This window comes from Thermobia domestica, chromosome 7 (assembly GCF_964235325.1).
Source record: "Thermobia domestica chromosome 7, izTheDome1.hap1.1, whole genome shotgun sequence".
NCBI lineage: Eukaryota > Metazoa > Arthropoda > Insecta > Zygentoma > Lepismatidae > Thermobia > Thermobia domestica.
In genome coordinates this window covers 149,659,306-149,685,219 of record NC_137460.1, presented here as the reverse complement: position 1 = coordinate 149,685,219, position 25,914 = coordinate 149,659,306, and the positions used below count along the sequence as shown (strand labels likewise).

General features: G+C 38.2%; 1 protein-coding gene across 1 annotated transcript in view; it reads right to left on the bottom strand.

Annotated features, from left to right (window-relative positions):
* Window positions 1-25,914, bottom strand: part of sl (small wing phospholipase C gamma 1) — a 269,208-nt gene that overhangs the window by 55,699 nt on the left and 187,595 nt on the right. Inside the window, exon 15 of the mRNA XM_081765407.1 lies at window positions 8,325-8,393. Within this exon, the coding sequence (XP_081621533.1) occupies window positions 8,325-8,393 (69 nt within the window). The remainder of the gene's footprint in view (window positions 1-8,324; window positions 8,394-25,914) is intronic.

Sequence of the window (25,914 nt, the reverse complement as noted above, 5' to 3'; positions counted from 1 at the left end):
ATTTGATCGATTCTGACAGTTTCAAGAACTTCTGTCAAAAGCGCACGATTTAGCAAGCCAAGGTCGTAATCTGTACCTCCAATCTTCACACATGTCTTAAGAGATCCTAATCATCTGGTAAAACAGCCAAGTCTGGAAGAAGTCGAGGGATGTGAAGGATCCATCTAGGTGCGCTAGACAGCCGCTGTCATCGAAAATCTCAAGGCAAAGTGGATAATTTGGTAGAAAAGCAGGAGTTGAAAGAGTTTCTTTCTTTATTTCAGACTACACAACAGTCTATAAGAGTGTTACAATACGTTACATAATGGGAAAGAAAAGTATTACTCAGCATTATTTAGTTTAGTCGGTCGCAGCTCTCTCGCAGAGGAAGTTCGTTGATTGCTTTGATATACGTTGAATAAAATTAGAAACAGTAGGAGCAGATTAATGCTAACATATTGTATCTTAGTATTAGTTTTAACGGTTTCAGTCGTTAACCGTTCAATAATCGAAGATTAACCACAGTCCATAAATCAAGCATACACAGATAATAAAAACAGAAATAAGCATTTTCTACATAACAGTCCGCTAAATACAGTCTACATAAATTAAATAAAATGACCACACCATAGACAAGCTTGGGCTGTTTTGGGGAAGCAAGAAGAGTTATTAACCTAGGAACAGGTGGAGGGGCTCTTTCGTGTCTAAAACATAATTACAGTACACATTAGCAACAATGGCTGGACTAGTAACAATGGCAATTACGTAAAAGCATAGAGCTATAGCTTCGAACTATCGAGGTCACATCAAGTGAAAACCGACTTATAGAGGTAAACTTCTACTGGTAAAGGTTTGCAAATACGAAAGTTCGAGTTACCGAGGTTTTTAAACATTATAATTATGAATCCCTTAAAATTCGATTTATCGACGTCGTAATATTTAAGTGTTCGACTTACAGAGGTTATTTTAACATTGAGTATTATGGAGAGTTCAAGGGAATGTAAAAAAATTCGAGTTACCAAGGAATTCCAGTTATTGAGATCCGAGTTACCTATGTCCACCTGTATTTAAAGGATTAAAGTGGTAACTGAGTGCTAAATATTATGCAAATTTGTATTATTATTATTATTATTATTATTATTATTTGTTAGTGTTCTCATTGATCGTTAAATTTCCTTTTTAACAAGTTAAGTGGGAGGACATAAGTCTGAAAGAGCGGTGTGAAGAGGAAGAGTGGTGAATGTATAATCAGAGCCTATTAATCCTGAATTAATAACAACTCCCATTGCGCACTTCTACGTTTTACAATATGCGTCTACAGAAAAATGAGCATTCCATCTTCTAACGAATATTGTCAATGAGACAAGAGCTGAACCTTGAAAAGATGTTGTGGAAGTGGTATCTCCTGTCGGAAAAAATATCTGTTTGTATTGGAAGAGCTCTGTCTAGTCAAGAACATTCCCTCTCTCTCGTCTCGCCCCACGGACACTACTACTTTATCTGAATTAAGAGTAAACCAACCTAATAGTAGAATTTTTAGCTTAGTTTAGTAGCCTCTGGAATATGACAATTGACATAATCGTGCTGGAAGTCATCCTGATTCATATGATGGCACATTCACAGCCTGTAACACAGATAACAAGCTGAAAATGAAACAATGTTCCGCATTTTGCATTATCTTCTACTGCTGAACTGACAAAGTACAGCCCCTTTTTTGTGCCTGCTTCTCCATAAGCTTTTGTTAACTTAATAACTTTGAGAAAAACATTACTTTGCCGAGACAACCAACTTTTATTAAGGCATTTTAAAGAAGAGTGCCGTAAACGTTCTAAAAGTTTCATTATAAAATATTTAGTTTTCACACATTCCATTAATTACTATCGAAAGAATTTATTTTTCTGGTAATTCAGTGGTAACGAAACCATTAACAAATGAGCATGGATTCAATTATCTGCCAATTGTGCGACAAGATATTTGTTTATAATACATTTGTTACTTATATCGACGAATTAGATTACAATCATTCGACTAAGTATTTTCAGAGACAATTGTTTGCCGAACTATAAGATAGGGGGCATTTTTTCTAATTTGTAATCTTGAACAGGAACAAGTTAGTAAATACGTTATTAAAAAGTTACCATATCACATTTCGTTATCGAAATACGATTCCACTTTATAATCAAAAACTTCTCTTCGAAAATAAAGGATGTTGCGTGTGGCTGCCTAACTCTTCAAAATACTATTGGCTGCTACATGGAAGTGAGAAATGAAATTGTCATTTTCGATTACTAACAAAGAAACGAAATCACTTTTAGATAAAATTTACTTGAGTATTGTCAATTATCCTTAATTAGTACTTAAAAGTGTCTTCCCATACCCCAATAATTAGTACTTGAAAGTACCTCCCCGCGCCCCAATAACTGATACTTAAAAGTGTCTCCCCGTACCCTAACTTCCTCTTACAATTTGCTGCGCTGGTATCGGAGAATTGAGAGACATGGATATTTCGATAGAGCGCATACTAGTTCCTGTGTAATTTCTTGACCAGATTACAATAAATTCCATAGTTTGCGATCTATGGAGCTTTACATTTTATTTTCCACCGTTTTCGGAAAATTAACAAGGAGGAGGACTCATGTTTACTACAACTTCTTTCTTTTACTTGATGTAAGCACAATGAATGTCAACATCCCGGAGTTTGGACATCGAATTTTTGAACATACTGTATTGGAAACAGAGTTAGTTTGACATTCTCATCAAGTAAACGTTAAAAATGTATATATAAATTATGCATACACTCATTCTACATTCTATACATTATGTATGTATAGAATTACACTCATTCTATACATACATATAGCAGTATATTTTATTTATACGCCAAAAGCGACATTAGAGTTACATAATGTTATGTTGAGAACAGATCTATAACCAACTAATTAAAAAGAAGAAATCAGTGTCATCACCTTTCGTTAATTATGCTACGAGTAATTAACAACATTACAACTGAGCTCTTTCAGATAAATAAGTTTGCACGTTTGTACATCACTATCAGTGTGCACTAGTGCTAACAGACGAAAGTTCTTGAAACTTACACATTTCACGATTATGGCCTGTAGCCTAAAGAAAACAGATGATTAATGAAAGTGAATGATTATGAAAGAACTGGTGGAATAAGAATGTAGGAGAAAACGGGAGAACCTCGAGAAAATCCACCACAAATTCACATGGCTTCACCACTGATCGTACCACTTGTACTACAGGTGAGAGTTCTACCACTGGGCCACCGTGCTCTCAAAACGTTTCTAACCTATTACTACTACTAAAAAAAAAAAAAAACCGAATAGTTTTCTTTCGTTCTTTATAAGTCTTAATTACAAGTTAGTTTAAGGATCGTGTTGAAATCGATGGCCGAATTTAAAAACATATTTCAGCTTTCTTTCTTTTTAGACTTCCAAACTATGCTATGCATAGTATCGAGAGTTTTAGAGACCGGCTATGTCCGTCCGTTCGTTTATCTATCTGACTATCAACTGATATCAGCAAAAACTATTTAAAAAATATCGATAACTGGTTTCTTGCAATCGATCCAAGAATAGGTTCCATCTTCTCTGTTCGTATCGAGAGTAGCAGATATCAAGTTTTCTTCCGGTTTAACGTTGATTGCCACAGAATAAAAACGGTCACGTATATACTGAGTTTTTTTTAAAATCGATTCCGCGCCTCGGGAAAACACGCAATAAGCATCCTAATATCAAAACTAGAAATTGTTGAAATTTACTAGTACTTCTGGTTTTAACATTGATTTGGATACAGTAAAACGATACGAAACACCGAGAAACAATTTTCTGGAATCGATTCAGTGTTCCAAGAATAGGTTCCATCCCTCCATTAACCCTATAGTGAAACCAGAAGAAGAAGAAGAAGAAATCAATCGTTTAAGGTTTAAGAAAATTGTAAAAAAGGGAAATTTTAGGGATTTTTCTAAAATTTTCCCTTATTATTTCCCTTTCGTCAGTACTACAGGTAAGCGTGTTACATCACTTTAAAGCCTATATAATCGCAAATCAAAAGAAGTAAGGTCTATAACTCATAGTTCTGTGACAAAAATAGGCAGAGATACATGTATTTCAAAATATCACGGGGTTAAGTAAAAATGTCTTTAAGATCCTAAAGTTGGGTGTTGTTACCCCCCTGAAAGCTACCGTTTTCCGAAAAGTATCATACCAAATCTCAAAACTTATCCCGAAGTTGCTGCCTATCTAAAAATTTAGTTACTCCCTCGAGATTAAACCACGCACACACCCTGACTCAAGGACTATAGTAAAGCTGTGAGAAGATTGATGGTAGTTCAGCATAATTGTTCAAATGGATCGTGATATCTGGAAGACAAATGTCTCCGTATGGACAATCGCTAGCGTACATGATGGGAGGGCACAGAGCGTTTTCACAACAGAGTAGGATTGCCAATTTACCCACTTTGTGGCTAGATGAGGCTATTTTAAGAGCCTGGACACAAATTTTCGAAAAAGCCACTAGTAGCTTTTCTAGCCATATGCTTTTAGACATTTTCTGGGTTTAGCCACTTTTCTATGTATTCTTTGTGTCGTTTTTCCGTATTCTGAATTTTGATTCGTTCTCTAAATGGTGACATTCTAAACCCCACTGTCAGAATTGATCTTCTGAACATTATCATTGATGGTTATATTGATTCCTCCCTATATCTTGGTTGCACAGTAGAGAATCCATCAACCCATAAATATGATACCAAGAGTAAAGATAAAATTCCCCAGCAAACAGGATCGCACAAAGTTACATGAAAGGAATTCAACATTTATGGGTACCATCAAGGGCGCCGATTCTGGGGGGCCGAGAAGGCCCGGGCCCCCCAAAGCTCATGTGGGCTCTTATGTATTTTTATACTATTTGTTATTGTTATGCGTATTGTTATGTGTATTTTTTATGAATGCTCCCCCCCCAAAGTTAGAGAAATCGGCGCCCTTGGGTACCATATTATAAACTTTCTCAGTATATTCGAATGACAGAACAAAGAGAATCCAAGAGATTACTGAAAACCTATCTATAACAGAACTGCTTTTATTCCGTGAATGGATACCTAGATGTGTAAATGAATTTGATTACTGATAGTATTCAAAATGTCATTTTTTTTTTTGCGTTTTTTCTTCTTTGACCGTACATGTAGCCTAGTATTTTAATGTAATCAGTATGTATATGTCACAACTATGCATATTTATGTATCTTATGTCTTGACGAGTCTTATTCATACGCACGAATTCGTGCAATACGTATGAAATGAGATCAAATAGTGTAAGTTTTAGTTTTAAAAAAATCGTTGAAGAAATTCGAAATAAACTTCCTGATAACATAGACATCCTTCAGTAAATGTCGCTTCTCAGTGTTAGTGAGAATTTGAAACCAGTGAAACAGTGTTTTATTAAGTTAGCCTTAGCTTTCACATTGGAATTTGAAGATAATATAGATAAAATTGGAAATCAGTGGCGAATATACATTTCATGAAATGGGTAAATAGATCTTCAATTGAAGAATTTTTACAAGAAGAAAATCACTACACAGATGCTGAAGAAGAGTCTTTTCAGAATTAGTTTCATTTTTTTCTTTTTCTTTTCTTTTTTTTCATTTTTTTTTTTCATACTAACCCTTCCACGTTCGAACACGAAAGTGAAGCGTGTATTCAACCAGGTAAATAGAGTAAGGAAGAGGTTGAGAACAAAAAAGTTTTCTTCAATTTTAAAAATGAGATTTGGGTTGCGCCGTGTGCAGAAGTGTTATTTTCTACACAAAATTTGAGCCACAGTTTTGCAACTAGTTGAAACAAAAGCAGCTCAGTACAAGCAACCGAGACAAAAGAAGGTTCGCTTCAACATGAAGATCATGATCATGACATTTATTTCTGTTAGGGGAGTTTTGCTGTAATTGTACGTTATGATAGAAACCGAACTTATTTAGCCTTGCCTCAGCTTGCTTTGTTTTTTCCTAGCCATTTCTGGCCACTTTTAGCCACCTTTCCTCGTTGAGTATTGGCAACAACAGAGTGGTTTTCGGTACTCTTGCGAAGCATAGAAGAGAGCCTGAAAAGAAAGATTAGTAGTTCGGGTCGTTCTAACTGACAGAATAGCAAGCGCCTGTGCAATCAGAGCCACCACGTTAACGCATAGACATTAAATATTCAAATGTTGTAGGCAAAGCTATGTCCCTGAGTTCCTCTCGTACTATTACCCCTGGCACTTGCCCATCATCAAGAATGTCTTCGCTAGTAATGAGAATCTTTTCTGCATGGGACATAGTAAAGGGCATGTGCGTGTTTGTAGATGTGCAAGTGAGCGAGAAAATACAGGTACAGGGTAGGATTCAAAAGTAATGAGCCTTCGTTCAAAAAGAGATTTATTCAGCTGATCGGTACAACTGACTAATAGTCTTCAAAATAGGCACCTCCTGCATCAATGCACTTCTGTAGGCGGCTTTTCCATGACTCAAAGGCTTCCTCGAGGGCCTGTTCCGGGATGGTTGCAAGGGCTGTTTTGACATTTGCTTTGATGTCCTCGATGGAGTCGACACGTTTTCCTTTCAGCGATGATTTTAAGCGCAGAAAGAAGAAGTCAGGAGCGACAAGTCCGGACTGCAGGGAGACTGAGGTACCACAGGAATGTTGACTCGGACCAGGTAGTCGGTGACAATGAAGGCGGTGTGGCTGGGGGCGTTATCGTGGTGAAGCTTCCAGCTGTCCTGCGCTTGCGCGCGACGCTTCTTTTCAGCCTTTTGAGGACTTTCTGGTAGCAAGCAGCGTTCACGGTCTGTCCGGGCGGGACAAACTCGTAGTGGACGATCCCCGTCACTCCGAAAAAGGCGATGGGCATGGTCTTCGTCTTTGATTTGCTCATCCGTGCTTTCTTGGGACGGGGTGAGTTGGAGGTGTACCACTCAGCGCAGGACATCCTTTGTCGTTTTGCTTCTGGATCGTACTGAAAAGTCCAAGTTTCGTCGCCGGTTATCACTTTTTCGAGAAAGGTAGGATCGCCTTCGCACAATTGCAGCAGTTCTTCGCATCGGAGCACTCGGTTCCGTTTCTGTTCTTCAGTCAAAACTATCGGCACAAGTTTCGCGCAGACTTTCCGCATGTGCAAGTCCTCGGTAACAATGCGTTGCACCGTTGTCTCCGGTAAGTTCAGGGTTTTTGCTACTTGGTCAAGACTCAAACGCCGGTCCGTGTTTAAAAACTCACATACTCGCTGCAAATTCATGTCAGTACGGGCCGACGACGGGCGTCCAGACCGGGATTCGTCAGTCACCTCTTCCCGGCCCTCACGAAAAGCCTTGTCCACTTTTTGACTTGAGAATAGAACAGACACTCAGTTCCAAACGCCTGTTGAAGCATGGCTAACGTTTCGGAAGGAGACTTGCCCAACCGGAAGCAAAATTTGATCGCGTAGCGTTGCTCTAACAAACTTTCCATATCGCCGTGTCACGCACCACCGTATAGGGGCTACTATTAAGCCCGATGCTTCCGCTCCGAAAGCTGGGAGCCAACTGACCTGCGTTGCGCTGTGAAGCCAACACCCACGACCACCGTCGCTGTCAAGTGGAGCGCGCTACAGGGTGCGCACGCGTTAGTATAAAGTGAAGCTCATTACTTCTGAATCTTACCATGTATATTCGCAATCGCTATACAGGACTCAAACCTGCAATCTGATATCGGAGCAATAAGTCAGATATTCCGCTTACTTCTCGTCTTCATTCAAGTCTGTTTCTCCTCCCGAGTTGCACTCTTGCTGAGCGTTTCGTGACAATTTCATGTTATGTAATTTTGCTGGAGAAAAACTGAACATTATAAACTGTACTATTTTCTAAATTAAAATGTATTTAAAAAATGTCCACACTACAAAAATAGCCAGCCTCTTGTCAGGGATCAAATTGATGAGTCGAGGAGATCGTTTACTTCGAAGCAAGCATTAGACCGACGTTCTACAAAAAGTGTCAAGCTGACCTGATAATTGTATATTGCAAAGATCCCTTGTTTACTGCTTACTTGCTTTGAGAATACGATATTATTTTTCCTTGTACTTCCTCCTTTTATGCAGAAACCCTTATTTCGAAATGATTAGATGCTATGCAAGACTTTATACGGTAACTTTTTCTGTTGTCGATCAAATCTTGTAAATCCTGCATATTTCTGTCATCTATGCAGGTTTTACAATTGCAATTGCATCAACCAAAATCTCTACACTAGCTGAGAACCAGGAATTAGGTTTGAGAACCATAACGTATTTCCTTAATAATAATAATAATAATATAAAAAAGGTACTTACTTTTGACATAAAGGAACCAGGATCCATGTAACCAGCAGCTGCACCAGACGCTGTACCATCATCCAATGGCTGCAACGAGAGAACAATATTTTTGACTAAATCAGTTCTATTTGAGACTTTTAAGAGTGCTTAAGAAACAAACTTTTAACACTGAATGTTTAGAAACCTAGAAAACAAATCGAAAACAACGATGACCAAAAATGAAAACAAATGATTACAGCTTTTTAAAATTTCATCACAATGTTTTTGTCAACAGTAGTCTAACAAGTACGAATAATTAAATCGACACATATTACGATGAACAGGGTATGTCGCTAGCATTGGAAATTGGTGGTGTACAGCGTTGAATAACAACTCTAGGGAAGAAGCCTTCAGGTAGACCAAGAAGTTTGGTCGGTAATATAAAGCAAAATCTTAGGGAGAACGAAATAAAATATTAAGTTTAATGTCCTACGATTACGCCCTTAGGCTACAGGAGATGGGCGATTTAAGTGAACTATGAAATAATTGGTGGAAGAAGAATGTGGAAGGAAATGGGAGAACCATCCAAAGAATATGGGCATGATGATATACACCACAAGCACGCATGGCCAGGGATCGAGCCAGGAACACCACGCACTAGAGGTGAGCGTTCTATCATTTAGCCATCACCTCTACGGTAGTTTTTGGATTCTTCAGTACAATGAATCTTTCCACAATGCCACTCATCTTCCACTTCTGAACAGCGTACACCACGGTCGATTTGGATCAGGGGCATCATTTGAGGAGGGCAGGAGACTACAGTCTCTCCATAAGTTTGGGAAAATATATGCTTTTTGATAAATTGTATACTTATGTACTAATTTTTTAAAAAATGTAAGTCTTATGTTGGTGGACATCTTTGCCTCCCGCCCCCCCTGGCAAAACCTGAAATGACACTACTGATTTGGACCAATTGACCGTGCACCTGTCTCTACTGGAAAAGCCTCTGAACCAGTGTTGCAGCGTAGGTGTCACGAGTATCACAAGAACGAGTACCTCCCCTAAAATACCTTTGTTTCTACTTCGTCAAGCTGACCTGATAATCGTATATTGCAAAGATCCCTAGTAGGGATGGGCACGAGTCGAGCTAAAACTCGACTCGACTCGAAACTTGAAGCGAATTCGAGTCGCGTTTCGAGTCTAGTAATTTTTTCGAGTCGAGTTCCGAGCCGAGTCACTGTTTTGAGGTCGAGTTTCGAGCCGAGTCGAGTTTGAGAAATGGCTCGCTCGTTTAGCTCGTTTTAACTCGTTTTGAAATCATTGCCTGATTAGACTGGAAAGCGAAATTTAGCAGTAATGTGGAATATTTTTAGTGTTGCTCACGAGGTGAGAGACTGCTTGCATCTGGCCTCGTCTCGATTGACAAGACGACGATGGATTTTTATAACTAGACAGCCTCAAATGTCGCGAGCACTAACATAAGTATATAATGTAGTTCTCACCACCAAGGCTGAGACCTGCACGGTGAAAGTTTTGAGCCGAAGCAGAAGCCCAATTCGTGTAGGGATGTGAACCGGCTTAGCTTGGTTCAACTGAGCAAACAGCTCAAGCCGGCTTGGTTGAGATGAAGAACCGACTCGGTTCAGGCGAGCCATCGTCTCGAGCCGGCTTGGTTGGGGTGAGCCATCAGTTCGGTTGGGTGAGCTGTTGGCTCGGCTCGATAGGGAATGAGCTGTGAGCCGAGCCGTTGAGAACCCTAAACCGGGACCAAGCAGTTTTGAACATATGTGGTCGGCGCCCTCTAACTTTTAACGATTTTTGGTTCGAGCCCGGATACCTGCTTCTCCGGAACTCAAACCCAGAACCTCGTGAACGATGTCCTTGCCTCCTAGACTTCACGACTACCGTGGTCAGTAGTCAACTAGTTTTTAGTATTCAGATACAAACCGCCTATCTTTCATGTTTATACACGGTTCATGTTTATAATAATAATAATAATAATAATAATAATAATAATAATAATAATAATAATAATAATAATAATAATAATAATAATAATAATAATAATGTTATAGTAGTAGTAGTAGTAGTAGTAACATTGATAATAATTATATTGTCTATATAGTTTACTTGAAAAAAGTACCTGAAACTACACACAGCATTTGGCTCGACTCGACTCGAAACTCGAGTCAAATTCGAGTCGAGTTGAAGGAAATTTTTCGAGTCGAGCTCAAAGATGTCTGTTTCGAGCAGGGTGGAAAAAAATCATTTTAAAAAAATCATTTTTGATATTTTTTAAATTTAAATCGATTTTTTTTAAAATTTAAATCAAATCTTTCTCCTCGTATAATACAAGTCGCGAACTGAAGGAAAAGTATTACGAATTAGTATTAAATGCCAATTATGTCATTTAAATGAAAGTATTGGGGTTTCATTTTGAATTACTCCCCAATCGTTAACCTATATCAATTCCAAACAATGTTTCTTAACAATTTTAAATTATGGCTATTTTTTGGTAAATTAGAGACTTTCAGTCAAGCATTATCCCTATTTATCCTAGGATCATGGTTCATATCTCATTCTCTTCAGAACAGAACAGCCTTTAAAACGGTAACATTCACATTTTCCCTATCATGTCCCAGAAGCGGAAAATTTTGAGAGAAGTCGGGATTTTTTCTTCAAATTTTGATCCCCTCTGGACTCCCCTGTGTTAACGCACAGATCTCAAAATCAACTGGAAAATACTAAGGGTGTACTAAATGCGTGTGCAAAATTTCAAGCTTCTATCTTTAATAGTAAGAGCGGGAAAAATATTTAACAATGAGCTAATAGAAGTTTGCTCCTTTACAACGGAACAGAAAATCCGTAAACAGAGTTCAAGATTATGATTTCCTACAGATGAAAGTTTATGCTCCTGTATGGTTCTATATTAAAAGCGAACCATCGTGCACACAAGGAGCTAAACATTTATTGAAACTTAGGTCATTTTCTAGATCTATGGATTAAAATATTAATTAAATCAATCGAAGATCAAGTGATAATGCAAAATGTGTGGTTTAGTCATCCTGACAATTTAACTCTCGCAATGATATCAGACACAGATGCGAGAATAAGAAGGCTCGGTTGAAGGAGAATTTTGAAAGCAAGAACATTATCCTTATCTGTCAATGTGAGAGAAAGCAAGGTTCCTGAGGTCAAATTAGATGCGTAGATAAACTTGTCGGAGTGTGTCCTGATGAACAAAACAACTAAGCAAAGGTGAGCTGCAACATAACATAAAAATTGCCGCAGTTGCCAGTGAAGGAATAACAAGTTTTCCTTGCCACACTCAAGCAATAGGGCTCATGATAAAATTAGTGGCAGAAGCAGCTAGTTCTGTACGTGGTGCAGACGCTTGTCGTGGATTTATTTTGGGAAAGGAGGGGTGGCGAAAAGGGCCAAAAATCGGTCCCCTTGATTTTTCAATTCATTTATGCTATAATGGTAGTACTAGAGCAGATATGTATGAAAAATAGAATGTTAACCAAATATATTTTGCAATTAAGGTTTTACACAGCACCATTTGTTAACAAAAAATGCACAATCGTATTATATTGTAGGTAACATGGTTAAGAAACTAACATTACTGATGAAAACGAAACAAAATGAATATTTAAAAGACAAAACGTTTCCTTTTTTGTTGTCAAAACACTATTTGTGGTATCCCCTATTAAAACTTCTTGATATAGGCCTACTACAGAATGACAATATCACTGTAGTCATTTTATTAGTTTGTTCTTCACAGACCACTCAGTGCCGTAACACAACATATATAGAGAGACACGGTTCTATTTTCACTTTCCTGTCAATCTGAGTCTCCTGCTTTATCATCACACCAGCCAACTGCAGCATCTTGTATAAAATCTTGATAATGTGCGGAGTATCTTTCTTGTTGGTGATGAAGGTAACCAAGAAACCACAACACAGAAGCAATGTGAGCACAGCATCCAACAACACGTGTTCCAACTTTACACTGGCAATACCAAGATCCAACTGTAGCTATATTATACTTTATCCATAGAGTGTGTATCTTGGACGAAGTGTGTCGGCTCTGAATTAAAACTCTTATTACATCTGAACATTCTCTGTGTGAGAACAACTTGTAAAGGCCTAGTTCATCTGTATAAGAGGTCGCCTGTTTCAGCTGATATATGCCCAAGGTAAGTTGTTTAAGTTCTTCAAGTGTTAAACGAGGGAAGTCGATCAAAGTGTCGGCAGTCATTTCTTGCCAAATAACCCTTTTTCTTAACCACTTTTCTGCAGTCACGCGGTATTGCAACTCATTGGGATGCAAGTGCAATGTTAACATTCTTTCTCCAATTATTTTTGCACTTTCATCATCTTCCATTATTCGAGGCGGCCTAAATGCATTGCAAATGCTACTTACAATTTTGACATAGTCTTCTATGTATGGCACTTGAGAATTGGGCATGACGTGGGCTAGTGCTTGAAAAGTTTTTAGTAAACCATTTGAGGCTTCTACTACCTATCTCACTGATGTAACTAATCTCGACTTATAAGCCTCTTGTGTAGTATGTTGACTTTGTTTCTGTAGGAAATGTGGCATCTTTACTATTAGATTCAAGTCTTCCAAAAGATTCACACTGTCTCTGAATCCTCTATCTACGATGATGACATCATCCTCATTAAGCCAACGTCTTAAACCCTCTGCTTGTTGTCGCACATGCGCTGTGATAATAGAGGCATCGTTGTTCTTCCCATCTGCAAAATATGGACCTAAGACATCCAAAATGTACCCTGTGGTGCTCACAATCAACATGGGTTTAACCAGGGGTCTACCTTTATGGATTGAATATGTCCTCTGAAACTGATAGTTCGAGCTCTTTTCTATATAAATGTAAGTTCCATCCACAACTATTACAGCTTTATCCTCTCCTTGTGTGAAGATGGTCTTCGCAAATGCTCTGGTGTGTTTCTGAATAAAATCATAACTAGTAATATGATTGAAACCGAGATGTTTGGAACGAATTCAGACATGAGAGCCTTACGAACAGTGTGAACACATCATTTTATGACATCTTTGATAAGGCAAAATTTGTAGATAGGATATTATAGGACAAACCACAGCGAAGTTTGGTTAAAAAATACCGCTAAACTAGTTCGGGCACTTCTGCTGACAGTGTGTTTCACGTGACTACTTATGCTTTCAAGAAGAACATTGAACTGCTCAATTGTGGTCCCGGTTAGTCTCCAATGGTCGCCATTATTCAAAACATCAGGAGTGTCGGAGTCTAATCCCTTCTTAGATGCAATGTTACGCAGTCCTTCAATCAGATCTTTTATTTCGGTTTTGTTGAAATTGGTCTGATAACACATTTTCGCGATCACTTCATTACTTCTGAGAAAATCACCTACTAAATGCCGTGAGTAACACCGCACTTCTTTAGGAATAATAACATCATTTTCAACAAAGAACTTACACCGAGCTCTTGGAGGTATCAGTTTAAGGTTTTTGTCACTGTTGCAAATGATGCATTTTTTATGCGTATTAGCAGTCCGACCCAAATCAAGGCAAATGTTTTTTGGTGACTCAGGACGAGACGTATTTCCTGCGATGCGGCAGTAGGCATCTCTTGTGCTGCGGCAGATGTCGATGCGGACGGAGTTTGCGAGGAGCGGTCCTCCGAACGCAAACGTAATCTGCTTCGTCGTTTGTTCTTGTATCCCTTAGTGTAACACTTGCCACAAACTCTCGTATTAATCACCAAGTGTTTGTTTTTCGTTTTCAAATACTCTAATATTTCCAAGTTGCGTAACACTTCGAGATCCACAACAATCACAATTGTACTGTTTAGGCATCTTCGAACAACTGTTCTTTACACTAAACAACACGAAACATTCCCATCCGACCTTCACTCGACATACAATAGCACGACCTGGAAGCAAAGCTGTTACTGAGTAGTTACGATACAGAGTGGCCCTGTCAGCTGTGTTCTTAGTGTGCTGTAGTGGTTGAGGGAGGAAGGGGATGTGTTTCATTTTCACTATGAGCGCTGTGGAGTACTGTGGCCATTTTTATAAATGTTAACGCTTATCCACTCCTATACAACATACTTAAAAATCATTTTCGTACTCCGTTGCGCTATATACGTAATAACTTAGTAAATGTCGAAAAACAACTCCTTTTCAAGGATTTTCTTGCAACAAGCCTCCTTCCACAAATATTTTCCTATAAACCACTCTGCACTGTATGAAAATGTTTATTATTTTTTGACGTTTTATATCTTATAGATTGCTCATATAGGTCAAATTCAGTCCGTACCGCTACTTTAACCCTTAACGAGTTTTCGTGACCATTTGGCTATACATTTTTTGATCTTGCCTATTGCATTTGAAGACTATTATTTTTAAGTATTGTTCCTTGTGGTTATTTGTGTACATGTTTTCCGCGATCCAGAGAAGCTATTGCCTCCTGGTGACAACTCTGGTAAATTTTACGCGGAAGGTAGTCTGTGGATATATTGTTTTGCAAGCAGTGCCGGAAACAGACAGAAAAGATAGTGAACCGTTAAGGGTTAAAAACGACACCCCGCGGGGGCCGATTTTGGCCCTTTTTGCCACCCCTCCTTTAAAATCTCGGGAGGAGATACCACAGTTCACAAAGAAATCAGAAAACAAATTAAAAATGAGTAACTGAACGTAAATATTAGACAACATTGGAGAAACAGTAATCTGCGAATACAAAATCAAAGATAAATCCAGGAGTGGGAGGGAGGGCGGAACTTGAACTGAAGCCACCTCTTCGTGGTGAGTTGTAGGTTATTTCCAATGTAATAAATTTATTTGGAAATAAGCTAACAAGGGAACCTTCCGAAAATGATAGTTGCAGTGAAAGATTTGACCTATGCCAATTGAAAGAGCTGTAACAGAGATGAGCATTCCCAAAAAATTAGCTACCCATAGCAATAGGTTCAAGAAATATAAGGGGTGGAAGCTCGGGAAACAGCAAGGTTGGACAAGGGAGGAAGAGTGCAAATTCCGCAAAAGAGTCACAGCAAAATACAGTGCTGACAAGTGATGTATAGAAAGAGACTTGCCACAATAGGGAACAAATGAAAGCCACCAGTGGGGTTAACAGTGTTGCCAACTGCAATGAAAAGTACATGTTTTGCAAAGAGCGCTATATGAAGTGAGTGCAATATTCAGTGTCAACCTGTCATGTAGAACATAAGATATGTCGTGTATAATCAGTGGTACAATCTAACAAAAGAAAATAGAAAAAACATAAGTACGAAAAATACGGAAAAGACGGAGTTGGCCATAATGCGCCACATTTGATCACGAACTGATCATATTAGAATGAACAAAACAAGAAAGCACCAACTATGCAGGAAACCGACATACCTAGAGTCGAAATGAAAAATGAGTTCCAAAGTTGCCAACACTGGCCATGAAAGTCCAGACAAGTCTAATATAGTTAGGCCACTCGCTTCACAGAAAGAAAATTCCGGCAACAGGCATCACTCGGAGTGCATCAATGCTGGAGTTATTGAGGCAATGTCAAGTCGGGGAACATGAAATGGTTGGGTTGAGCCAACAACCAACAATAGAAGTAGTGAACATTATGTCATGGTTGGGTCGTATGTAGGAATGTACAGGGTGTCCTACCAAACTTTGTGACCTGAAAGATTTGCGAAACGAACAAAAATGTGACGGATCCAGTCGTGCAGGAATGTGCCAATGTCAGGGGGTGATAAAAGTCTGTGAGAAGCAAGTGCCCCCAGGATCCCCATCATAGGGCCCCAGGAGCCAACTTCAAACTTTCAAATGGCAACAGGGGCCGAGTGGTACCTCTTTTGATAGATTATGGAATGTGCAACAACACCTATCGGAAATATTTGCTATATGAAGCATGGTTTTCAAAATGGCCGCCACAAATATATGTTGTGTTTTAACATGTCATCGAACATTGTGATCTCAAATTGCTGCGAAGCGAAAAGAGATGTTGCAAATCTAATTGCACAGGAATGTACTCATGTCGAGGGCATAGTAAACGTTGTAAGAAGCAAGTCCCCCAGGGCCCCCATCATAAGGCTCGAGGGGTCAACCGCAACATTTCAAATGGGAAGAGGGGGCGGATGATATTTCTTTGGATAGATGTAACACAGTCTATAAGAAATATTTGCTATATGAAGCACGGGTTTCAAAATGGCCGCCAAAATGCACGTTGTTCTTGTCACCGAGTAGGTATTTTTGGCGGCCATTTTGAAATCCCATATAGTAAATATTTCTGATATGTCTTGTTGCATATTCCAAGATTTATCGAAAGAAATATAACTCGACCGATGGTGCCATTTGAAATTTTGAAGTTGGCCCCTGGGACCCTATGATGGGGGACTTGGGGGCACTTGCGTCTCACAGAAGTTGGTCGCTCGCTGACATGGGTACATTCCTACACAACTGGATGTGTCATTTTTTTTCGCTTTGAAACTATTTCAGTTGTAGAGTTAGGTGGGACACACTGGATATATCATAAGGGCGGTGATAGTACTGCAGACAGCAGCACAAGATGTTTGCTACGTCACTCCACTTGTGTTGAGAGGAGGATGATGAACAAGTAAGAACGGTAAGATCAGTGTGGGGGAGAGAATGTAGAAAAAAGAAACAGACAAATGTTTCCTTTCCACAGGAAAGGAAAAGAGTGCGCTGCAAACACTCGTAAGTCACTTGCTTTCCTGCAATTGACTGGTCAAGGTGGCTCATAACCTGCTGCTAAAGGTAAGCATTAACCTTTGTACGAATGATCATGCTAGATTAGTAGTAAAGGGTAGTACAACAAACACATTTGTGGTGATGAAATACGAGGAAACTGAACTTTGTGTAACATATGCACATAATCAATACAAGGAGTTCAGTAATTTCAATGTCAGCGTTTGGGGTTGAAACGAGGAAAGAAAAAAAAAAAAAAAGAGGTGAATGCATATTATGTAAAGCGGAGTTCTTTCCAAGTTATGGGTGGGGAAAAGTGCAGAAAACTCAACTTTGAAGGATAAAAGCGCATAGATGTATGTGAAAGTGGTAGAAGGCAAAGGAACATTTCCCCAGAAGACCAAAGACTTTTTGTCAACTCTTCCGAATATTAAGGCCTTCCCAAATACAACCGCAAACATGCGGAAGAGTGATATAAGCGTGTTTTATTCCAATGTGTTTTGGCCAAGTTTGGCAGAAAGAAACCTAACTGATGTTGTGCTACTTGTTGATTCTTGGACAGCGAACAAAAGACACCAACTTGCTCTACAAGCATGTACCATCCGGAGTGAATTTCAAAGTTGAGCTGATCCCTCCTGGTTGTACGGGTCTGATACGACCACTTGATGTTTATTTTTTTAGACCATACAGGAACTTTGTGCGCTACGTTACAGAGCTTGTGTTATCAGATACTTTAGCATTTGGTCCCGCGAGAATTTTCTGAAACTTCAAGCCTTAACCCATTACCAGTTTACGGCATGTTGATTCAAGCCTTTGATTATGTATGCTTTCTACAGGTGTGGATATGCGATAGGAAGACCACCAAAGATTTCGACACCTCTAGAGTACTGTTTCGAGACATTCACAGGCGATCATTGTACCATGTGTGACGGATTGGCAGTATTCCGCTGTGCTCACTGCAAATGTATCTTGTGTTTGGACCATTGTCTCATTGAACAATTGCACTTACAATATTGACGAGCATGCACAAATGATGCAAAGGCTAATGCCTGTTTCCGGAATTTTCTTTTTGTGAAGCGGGTGGCCTAACTATATTAGACTTGTCTGGACTTTCATGGCCAGTGTTGCCAACTTTGGAATTCGTTTTTCTTTTCGACTCTAGGTACGTCGGTTTCCTGCATAGTTGGTGCTTTCTTGTTTTGTTCGTTCTAATATGATCAGCTCGTGATCAAATATGGCGCATTATGGCCAACTCCGTCTTTTCCGTATTTTTCGTACTTATATTTTTTTCTATTTTCTTTTGTTAGATTGTACCACTGATTATACACGTCATATCTTATGTTCTACATGACAGATTGACACTGAATATTGCACTCACTTCATATAGCGCTCTTTGCAAAACATGTACTTTTCATTGCAGTTGGCAACACTGTTAACCCCATTGGTGGCTTTCATTTGTTCCCTATTGTGGCAAGCCTCTTTCTATACATCACTTGTCAGCATTGTATTTTGCTGTGACTCCCCCTTTTTTGCGGAATTTGCACTTTTCCTCCCTTGTCCAACCTTGCTGTTTCCCGAACTTCCACCCCTTATATTTCTTGAACCTATTGCTATGGGCAGCTAATTTTTTGGGAATGCTCATCTCTGTTACAACTCTTTCAAATGGCATAGGTCACATCTTTCACTGCAACTATCATTTTCGGAAGGTTCCCTTGTAAGAGGTGCAGGAACTATAATGTTTCTCGGCTAGTTTTCTGCAACTTTTAAAATGTTATACGTTTTCCAAATATATAAAAAGTTAAATACATTTCATTTTATTGATTTTTGACTCCATTGTGTCTGATACCTGACAGAAAAATCATTAGCATGTTTAAATATTACGGCAACTCAAAAAGTTGAAGTAGAGTCTTGAAATCTTTATACATTATATTGGGACTGTCTGGAGAACAACTATTACTACGTAAGTGGAACATAGTATAGGGTCTAAAGTTATAACTATTTTGCTTACTGTCTTAAAAAATCTATGATTTCATCATTTTTTAAAAATTTCAAGCCGATGGCGGCACCTCAAAAAATTGAGTTATCGATCTGAAATTGTTTCTGTGTTTTATTAACCACATTTGGCCAGAAAAGGTCACTACGGGTAGCAAGATTTCGAAAAAAAAAAAAGTTTTCGATACACCCTATTGGTTATAGAAAGCCGCTTCTCCCTATCTGCCACTGTTTTCATTCTATGGCGTTGATTTCCGCTACTTGTGGTTTTATAAATATACCACATTGACTTGACACCTAGTCTTCCGTTTCAGGCGCTGAAGGAATTCCATTCTCTTTCGCTAAGGCTCTCTCGCTTAGCAGCTGCTGAACCCTTATTGGCTCAGCGCGTGGGTGTGTCGGGGTGTGAGCTTTAGTTCGCATTTTTGCCACGGCTCAAGACATTTTGGCAGCACAATAGTAAAGATATTAAAGTAGAGATGGAATATATTATTGGGCCGCTTAATTGATTGCATGAAACCATTTTTCCTATCTCTTATCGTTTTTGCTCTATGTAAGTCAATACTGAAACCAGGTTTAGTAGAGAGTTAACAATGCAGATGGCATGCATACTTGGAACTTTTAATAGATAGAAGGAAACCGCCCTCTATTACGTTTTTGCTTTAAGTGATCAACGTAAAAATAGGATATGACTGATTTCTACCACTTCCGGTTTGAATATCACCTCCACCAACAAAATTTATTCCGAACTTTTGACCCCCCTCTATATCCTGCCCAAATTTGGAGGCGATTCGCCAACTAGTTCTTGAGATTTTCTGTCACCCGGATGGACACACGGACAGGCTAAATATATAAAGGAGTTTTGGTACACCAAACAATTATATTTTATTTATACAAAAAATTAAAATATTGATAGTTAGGCATACAAGCGAAATTGCTACAGCTTAACGTACATAGGTAGGATAAAGTTCTACGTCATGAAAACATTGTTAGCAATTCTTATAAATCGCACGTTTGTTACAGAGATGGAAACCATGGTAATTATCAGGGACGTAAATAAGGGCCCCGCAGACACCGCATTGCGGGGGGGCAAGCCATCACGGGCCCCCAAATCGTGATGTAGGACGTAGAGAAGGGGCCCCATTCTACGTTGTCTGCGGGGTGCAGAGATGGAGTGGGTCAGTGGGTCAAGTTTTCCGAGTGGGGCAGTGGGTCGTGGGTCAACAGCATGTGACTTACTGCGACCCACCACTCACCATGACCCACTGTGACCCACCACCCACCGTGACCCACTGCGACCCACCGACAGTCTGATCTACCGACCCACTCTGCTCACTGCATTGTAGACAGTATCTTCTGAAGACGTAAATTTGTCACCGTTTTATTTTCAAGACCTTCATTTCCCTTCCTTTTCCATTTGTTTCCGTCTACTTACCTGAGGTGAGTAGGCTATATCTAAGTAAAAAGAAGAACTTCAGGCACTTTTGGATTTGATATTTGTAATTGTAATAGCAATAGGGCTTATACTACTATCTTTCGAGACCTGTCAGTTTTTAGAGGAGCTAAATACTGGAAAAAATACATTTTTGAATCACTGTAATATATAAATTATTATATTAAAAAAATGAATGTAACTATGTGTGCCTAATCATCACGGTCAAATTGCAAAGTCAAATGAAATTACTTTTGGTGTATAGTTAGGCCTTAATCCAAACTGGGATATTATATTGCTTTCATTATAATGTATAATATTCTAAGGAGGTAGTGAGGATCCGAAATTTTGAGGGAAAAAAATAGTATCTCGCAAGCCGTTAAACTTAAGGAGCTGAAATTCAGTGTATTAACTCTTTATTGAAAATAAACAGAATGTGTCCTAGCATTTTTTTTTTTAATTCTCCTGTGGTGGGGGGCACTTTCTATATATGGAAAATTGGTAGTGAGTTGGTTTGTAATGATCAAAAACGATGATCGGAAACGATCGATATTAGTTAAGAAAAAAATCAGAAACAAAAAATACAGTGCTTTGCTTCATATATCCATTGCTTTCTACTATAATAATTGCTGAAGCTTATGTTTATTATATGGAGCGCTTACAGCACAGGGCAATCAACTCATAAAGTTGGGAGAAAAATAGACATAAAATTTGTTCTGTAAGCTTAATTACACGGAAATTTTAAGTTTGGATTGTACGCACAATTATATGGAAAATTTTACTCTCTTTTTCCTTTACGTTGGTCTAGTTACCTTGATTTGGGACTTTCAAAATTCTTTCTTTTTTTCACTGAAAAGTACCGATAATTCATCAAGGAAATAATTATACTATGATAATTTAATTGAAATTCATGGTAATTTGGTCCATGGCAAACAGCAGTGTGGTAATTGAAGGGGAAGAAGGAGGGAAATTCCCATTCACCTCTGAACACTTTCCAGGAACCTCGTTCCCTTTCGCTTTCTAGAGGAGGGAGGAAACTTGGTAATGGCATTAAATCTTCATGTGTAATTACAAAAATTAAATTTAAAAACAAATAAGAAATCATCCGTTTATCAGGCTTTAATTGATAATTTATGCACAAGATTCCCTATCAAAGGTGTGGTAGATGAAGTTTCTGTTCTCCTGAGTCGATATTGCAACTGACATGGTCAATATGGAAAAGATGTTGTATGGTGATAGAGAGATGATACTTCTTGCTGAGTATTTCAAAACTGACCAAGAAAAATCGTTATCAGATTTAAGTCTAACAAGCAGATTGTCGATGAGGAGTTGCAGAATCGGGTAGAAGTATTATCAATTTCCACGACAGAGAGCGAACGGGGATTTTCCCTTATTCATTTACAGATGACTGATATTAGAAATACATTAAGTGCGCAAACATTGTCTAACTTGTTGTTCATCAATGTTAATGGCCCACCGCTAGACAAGCTCAAAGTAGACGAGCTAGTTATTTCTTGGCTGAAGGATGGACATCATTCCGCTGCGGATGATTTACTACGAAAAAGTTCTGGAGGCCAACAGGAAATAAACCCGATTTCAGATTTGTTTTAAGATGGCAAATTACCAGTTACGGAAAATGTATACTTGTATTACTAATGGCTTATTTGTGCTATTCAACTTTGTACCGAATTTTTAATGTCTCTTCTTTCCTTTTTATAAACTAGAAGGTAAAATACTTTGAATAAATATTCATAATAATTGCAATTATGCATATTTGTAACTTAAATGTAACGTGATGTTTCAGTGATTACACAAATTACAATTATGAGCATACTTTATTGAGATGCTCTCACAGAGGGTACCCGAGTATGAAAAACTGATATACAGTATGAAAAACTGATTTTTCAAGTCTTTTGTGAGAAAAATACTGTGAACTGAGAAACCATAACCTTTGCCATATTGTACAGCGGTATTTTCCTGCGAATAGAAGTTTCTTTTGGAATGCGTTGAGAAATTAACACTTGCAAGAATACTCTCTTAGTACCAGGGGCAGATCCAGGACCGACTTCTTGGGGGCGGTGGGTTGTCATACTGCTACTTCTAAGGGCTCCAAACTTTGGGATGGGTTTTATTTATATATATAAAATAAGAAAGCTTCCTCTTCTGGGGGGCGATCGCCTCCCCTGGATCCGCCCCTGCTTAGTACAAGTATATTTTAGACACACATTAATTTCTCCCCCAACTCGAAGTGCTTCAATTTCCTCACTGATAAACACTTTACCATTTGATATTGTAAAGGTTAGATCCACCGCTATTGTAACAGAGTGGTGCTTGAGCGATTGACTAGAAATTCGAACTCCGATTAGTGACAGTTTCACAGTCTTGTTTTATTACAAGTGTAAACTCTAGTCAGTACAGAAGAGGCCGTGGATCGTGTTCAGAGTTGATGGATTTTTGTGAGTCAGAGTAGGTCACAGTGGATGAGAGTGGTTCATAGTGGATGGTGGGTCACAGTGGGTCATGGTGGGTGGTGGATCAGTGGGTCGTGGGTCAAGTTTTCATTGACCCACACAAACTCTGGCGGGGTGGTCCCCAAGCCCTTAGTTACGCCACTGGTAATTATTATTTTCAACGGTAATTTCGCTGCTTGTAAGGCGTACAGTCAAGATATAGCTACTACACGAAAAAAAAAAATGGTAATTTTAAATACCAAATTTGATAGTCTAGAACGATTCGCTTTTAGTTAATTAAAGATAGATGAAAGTAAAGGCATACGCAAACTAGAGAAATACCAGATCCTCCTAGAATACGGTTGGACCATAGGCAAGGTTCTTTCAATTCACAGAGGCAAACGCCATGCTCCTCAGCAAATTATCCTAGTTGTCTCAGTCTCATATTATTAACAACATATGCTCTTTATATTGCACACTGTAACGCAATGCACCATTTTTATTACTCTTATCATGTTTTAAACTTCGTATAGGTTCAAAGTCAGGGCGCTATTTGAGAGGAGGTTCCGGAAATTTTCAGAGTTGGCAACAGTACTTTCTGTCCTTGGGTGAAACCAAAAACCCTTTACTTCAGAGTTGAGCACCCTAATATTAAAAAAAAATCCTCACCCCTTACTCCGATTAAAAAAATAATAATAACGAATTAAAACGTCCTAAAACATAATTGTCACATTCAAACATGTACAGCTCCACAGAATTTAATGGTACTAGGAAAATGCTACTAATAAAAGACATTAAATGTTGTAAGTTTTTCTTTCTTTTTGTCTGTCTGTCTTGGATTTTTTTTTTTTCCCTGAACTGTCAGAACCAAGAAATTCCAGTCGAGTCGTCTAGTTCCTTCCAGGTGACACTGAACAAAAAATATACAGCTGAGGACGAATGAAAGAACAACGTAAGAAATATTTTTTCTTGGATATCCTCGAGACGTTCATTCAAACGTAAAATTATACAATCAGCTGGACACTTAAATGAACTGAACACGAAAATAAGGAAAAGCTGCAACATAAAATGAAAATTACAAGTACGCTACAGCATATTTAACCATTGGAATTTCTTTACAATTTTTTATCGACTTTACCAAAGAAAGACTTTTTGTTGAAGATCTACGAAGTAATACGCGCGTCACTGTTAGAAGTATTTGTGTGACTATTAGAAGCGTTAAGTGTCAACATCAGAAGAAGAAAACAATGGGTCATATTAAAACTACTATCGGTGTAACTGTAGCTAGGTCCATCTGCACCCCCACATATTTAACAACCAGCTAAAGTAAGCTTATCATGATTCCTGTAATCATTAAACTTAAGGGGGCAGACTACTAAAAATGATACAAAAGCTAACCATTAAATGATACAGGCTTTTGCCTGTTTTCCGTAAGTGAAAAAAGATAATGAAATGTAACTTATCAGAATAATAGATAATGTTATTCTACATCCGAAAATTCAAATCAAAAGAATTTTCAATATTGCCATCCATAGAAAGTACAGTGTGGCCAGAATATGAATTACCCAAAAATCTAGAATAAGCCAGAGACTAGAAAAATGAACTCAAATGTAATTGATGACTTAATCATATTGTCTTGGTTCCTTGTTAACTACTTTTTAAATAATACTTGTGTTTATTTTGTTCTGTTTTATCACAAAATTATTTTTTACTGTTTATTACAACTTTCGATGTTTACTTGACACTCTTATACATCAAAATAATGAATAATCGGGATCTACTAGTGAAGTGGATTCCAAACCAATATTCTAGCTTGTATCCGTGACACTCTTAGTAAGGTCTGAACCTGCGACCATGCACAGTACAAGTAAGCGCTGCGGTCATTGGAGCTATGTCACAGATAATAGTCAACTTGAATTGGCTGGGGGAGGGGAAGTTGACGTTTAGTACACACAAGAAATGCTTACCTAACAAATACAGGGTGTTCCAGAGTGACCCAGACACTACCTTTTTCTCGAGAACGGTACATGCTATCAAGTTGAAATAAATTGCATCACAAATGTGGGTCTAAAGAATCCGTAGAAATTATTTACAAAATCCCGAAAGCCCCCCTTCGTGGTGTAATGGGGGGTATATGTCCCGTTCTTGCGATTTTCAAATGGGAACGATGTTTGGAATGCACATTCGAAAAGGTGGGGACAAAATGAGATTGCCCTACGAAACATTTGTCCGTACTACCTACCGTTTTCCATGTACCAATTGTTTTTTTTTTCAATAATAATAATAATAATAATAATAATAATAATAATAATAATAATAATAATAATAATAATAATAATAATAATAATAATAATAATAATAAAGGTGCGCGAAATAGAGTATACGGAGTTTACTAATTAAGATAATGTAAGTACCGTCACAGTTTCGGGAAGTGCAAGACACACTCTTTCCAATGATATGCCGCATGGTGACTCAGGCTCTTAAAAAAAGAAGAAACTGCGTGACCCAAAAAAGGGGGTCCAAGGTAAGGTCAGAACTCGAAAATTTCAAATGGAAAGGGGGTTGAGTAATACCTCGTTGCAAAGGTCTCTGCAAATGTTAAAAGAATTCGAACACGATTTTGGAATCCACTAACCACTTTCAACACGGCGACCATAACAATATCGAAACCCTGAATTTCTGGTTTGTCATGAAGAAATAAAACAAATGTTCTGGTTTGTCATGGTATACAAACACAATATATTTCTTACGAAGTTCTTCTTAAAAAATTTAAATTGTTGTCACTACAAAAAAGAAGGTTTATACAAATAGTGTTATATCTTAAAAAATTGATTGACAATAGGGAAGATAATATGTTTTTATTAGGTAGATTACCTTTTTATATTCCTCGACAAAATCTAAGAGGAAGAAATACTTTTTACATGCCTCATAACAGAATAAGTACTAACAAAAATTTTCCACTGTATAAATTATGTGATGCGGGTAATAGAATTGGGATTATGGGTTTAGATATCTTTCAGTATACATTTACGACTTTCAAGCGAAA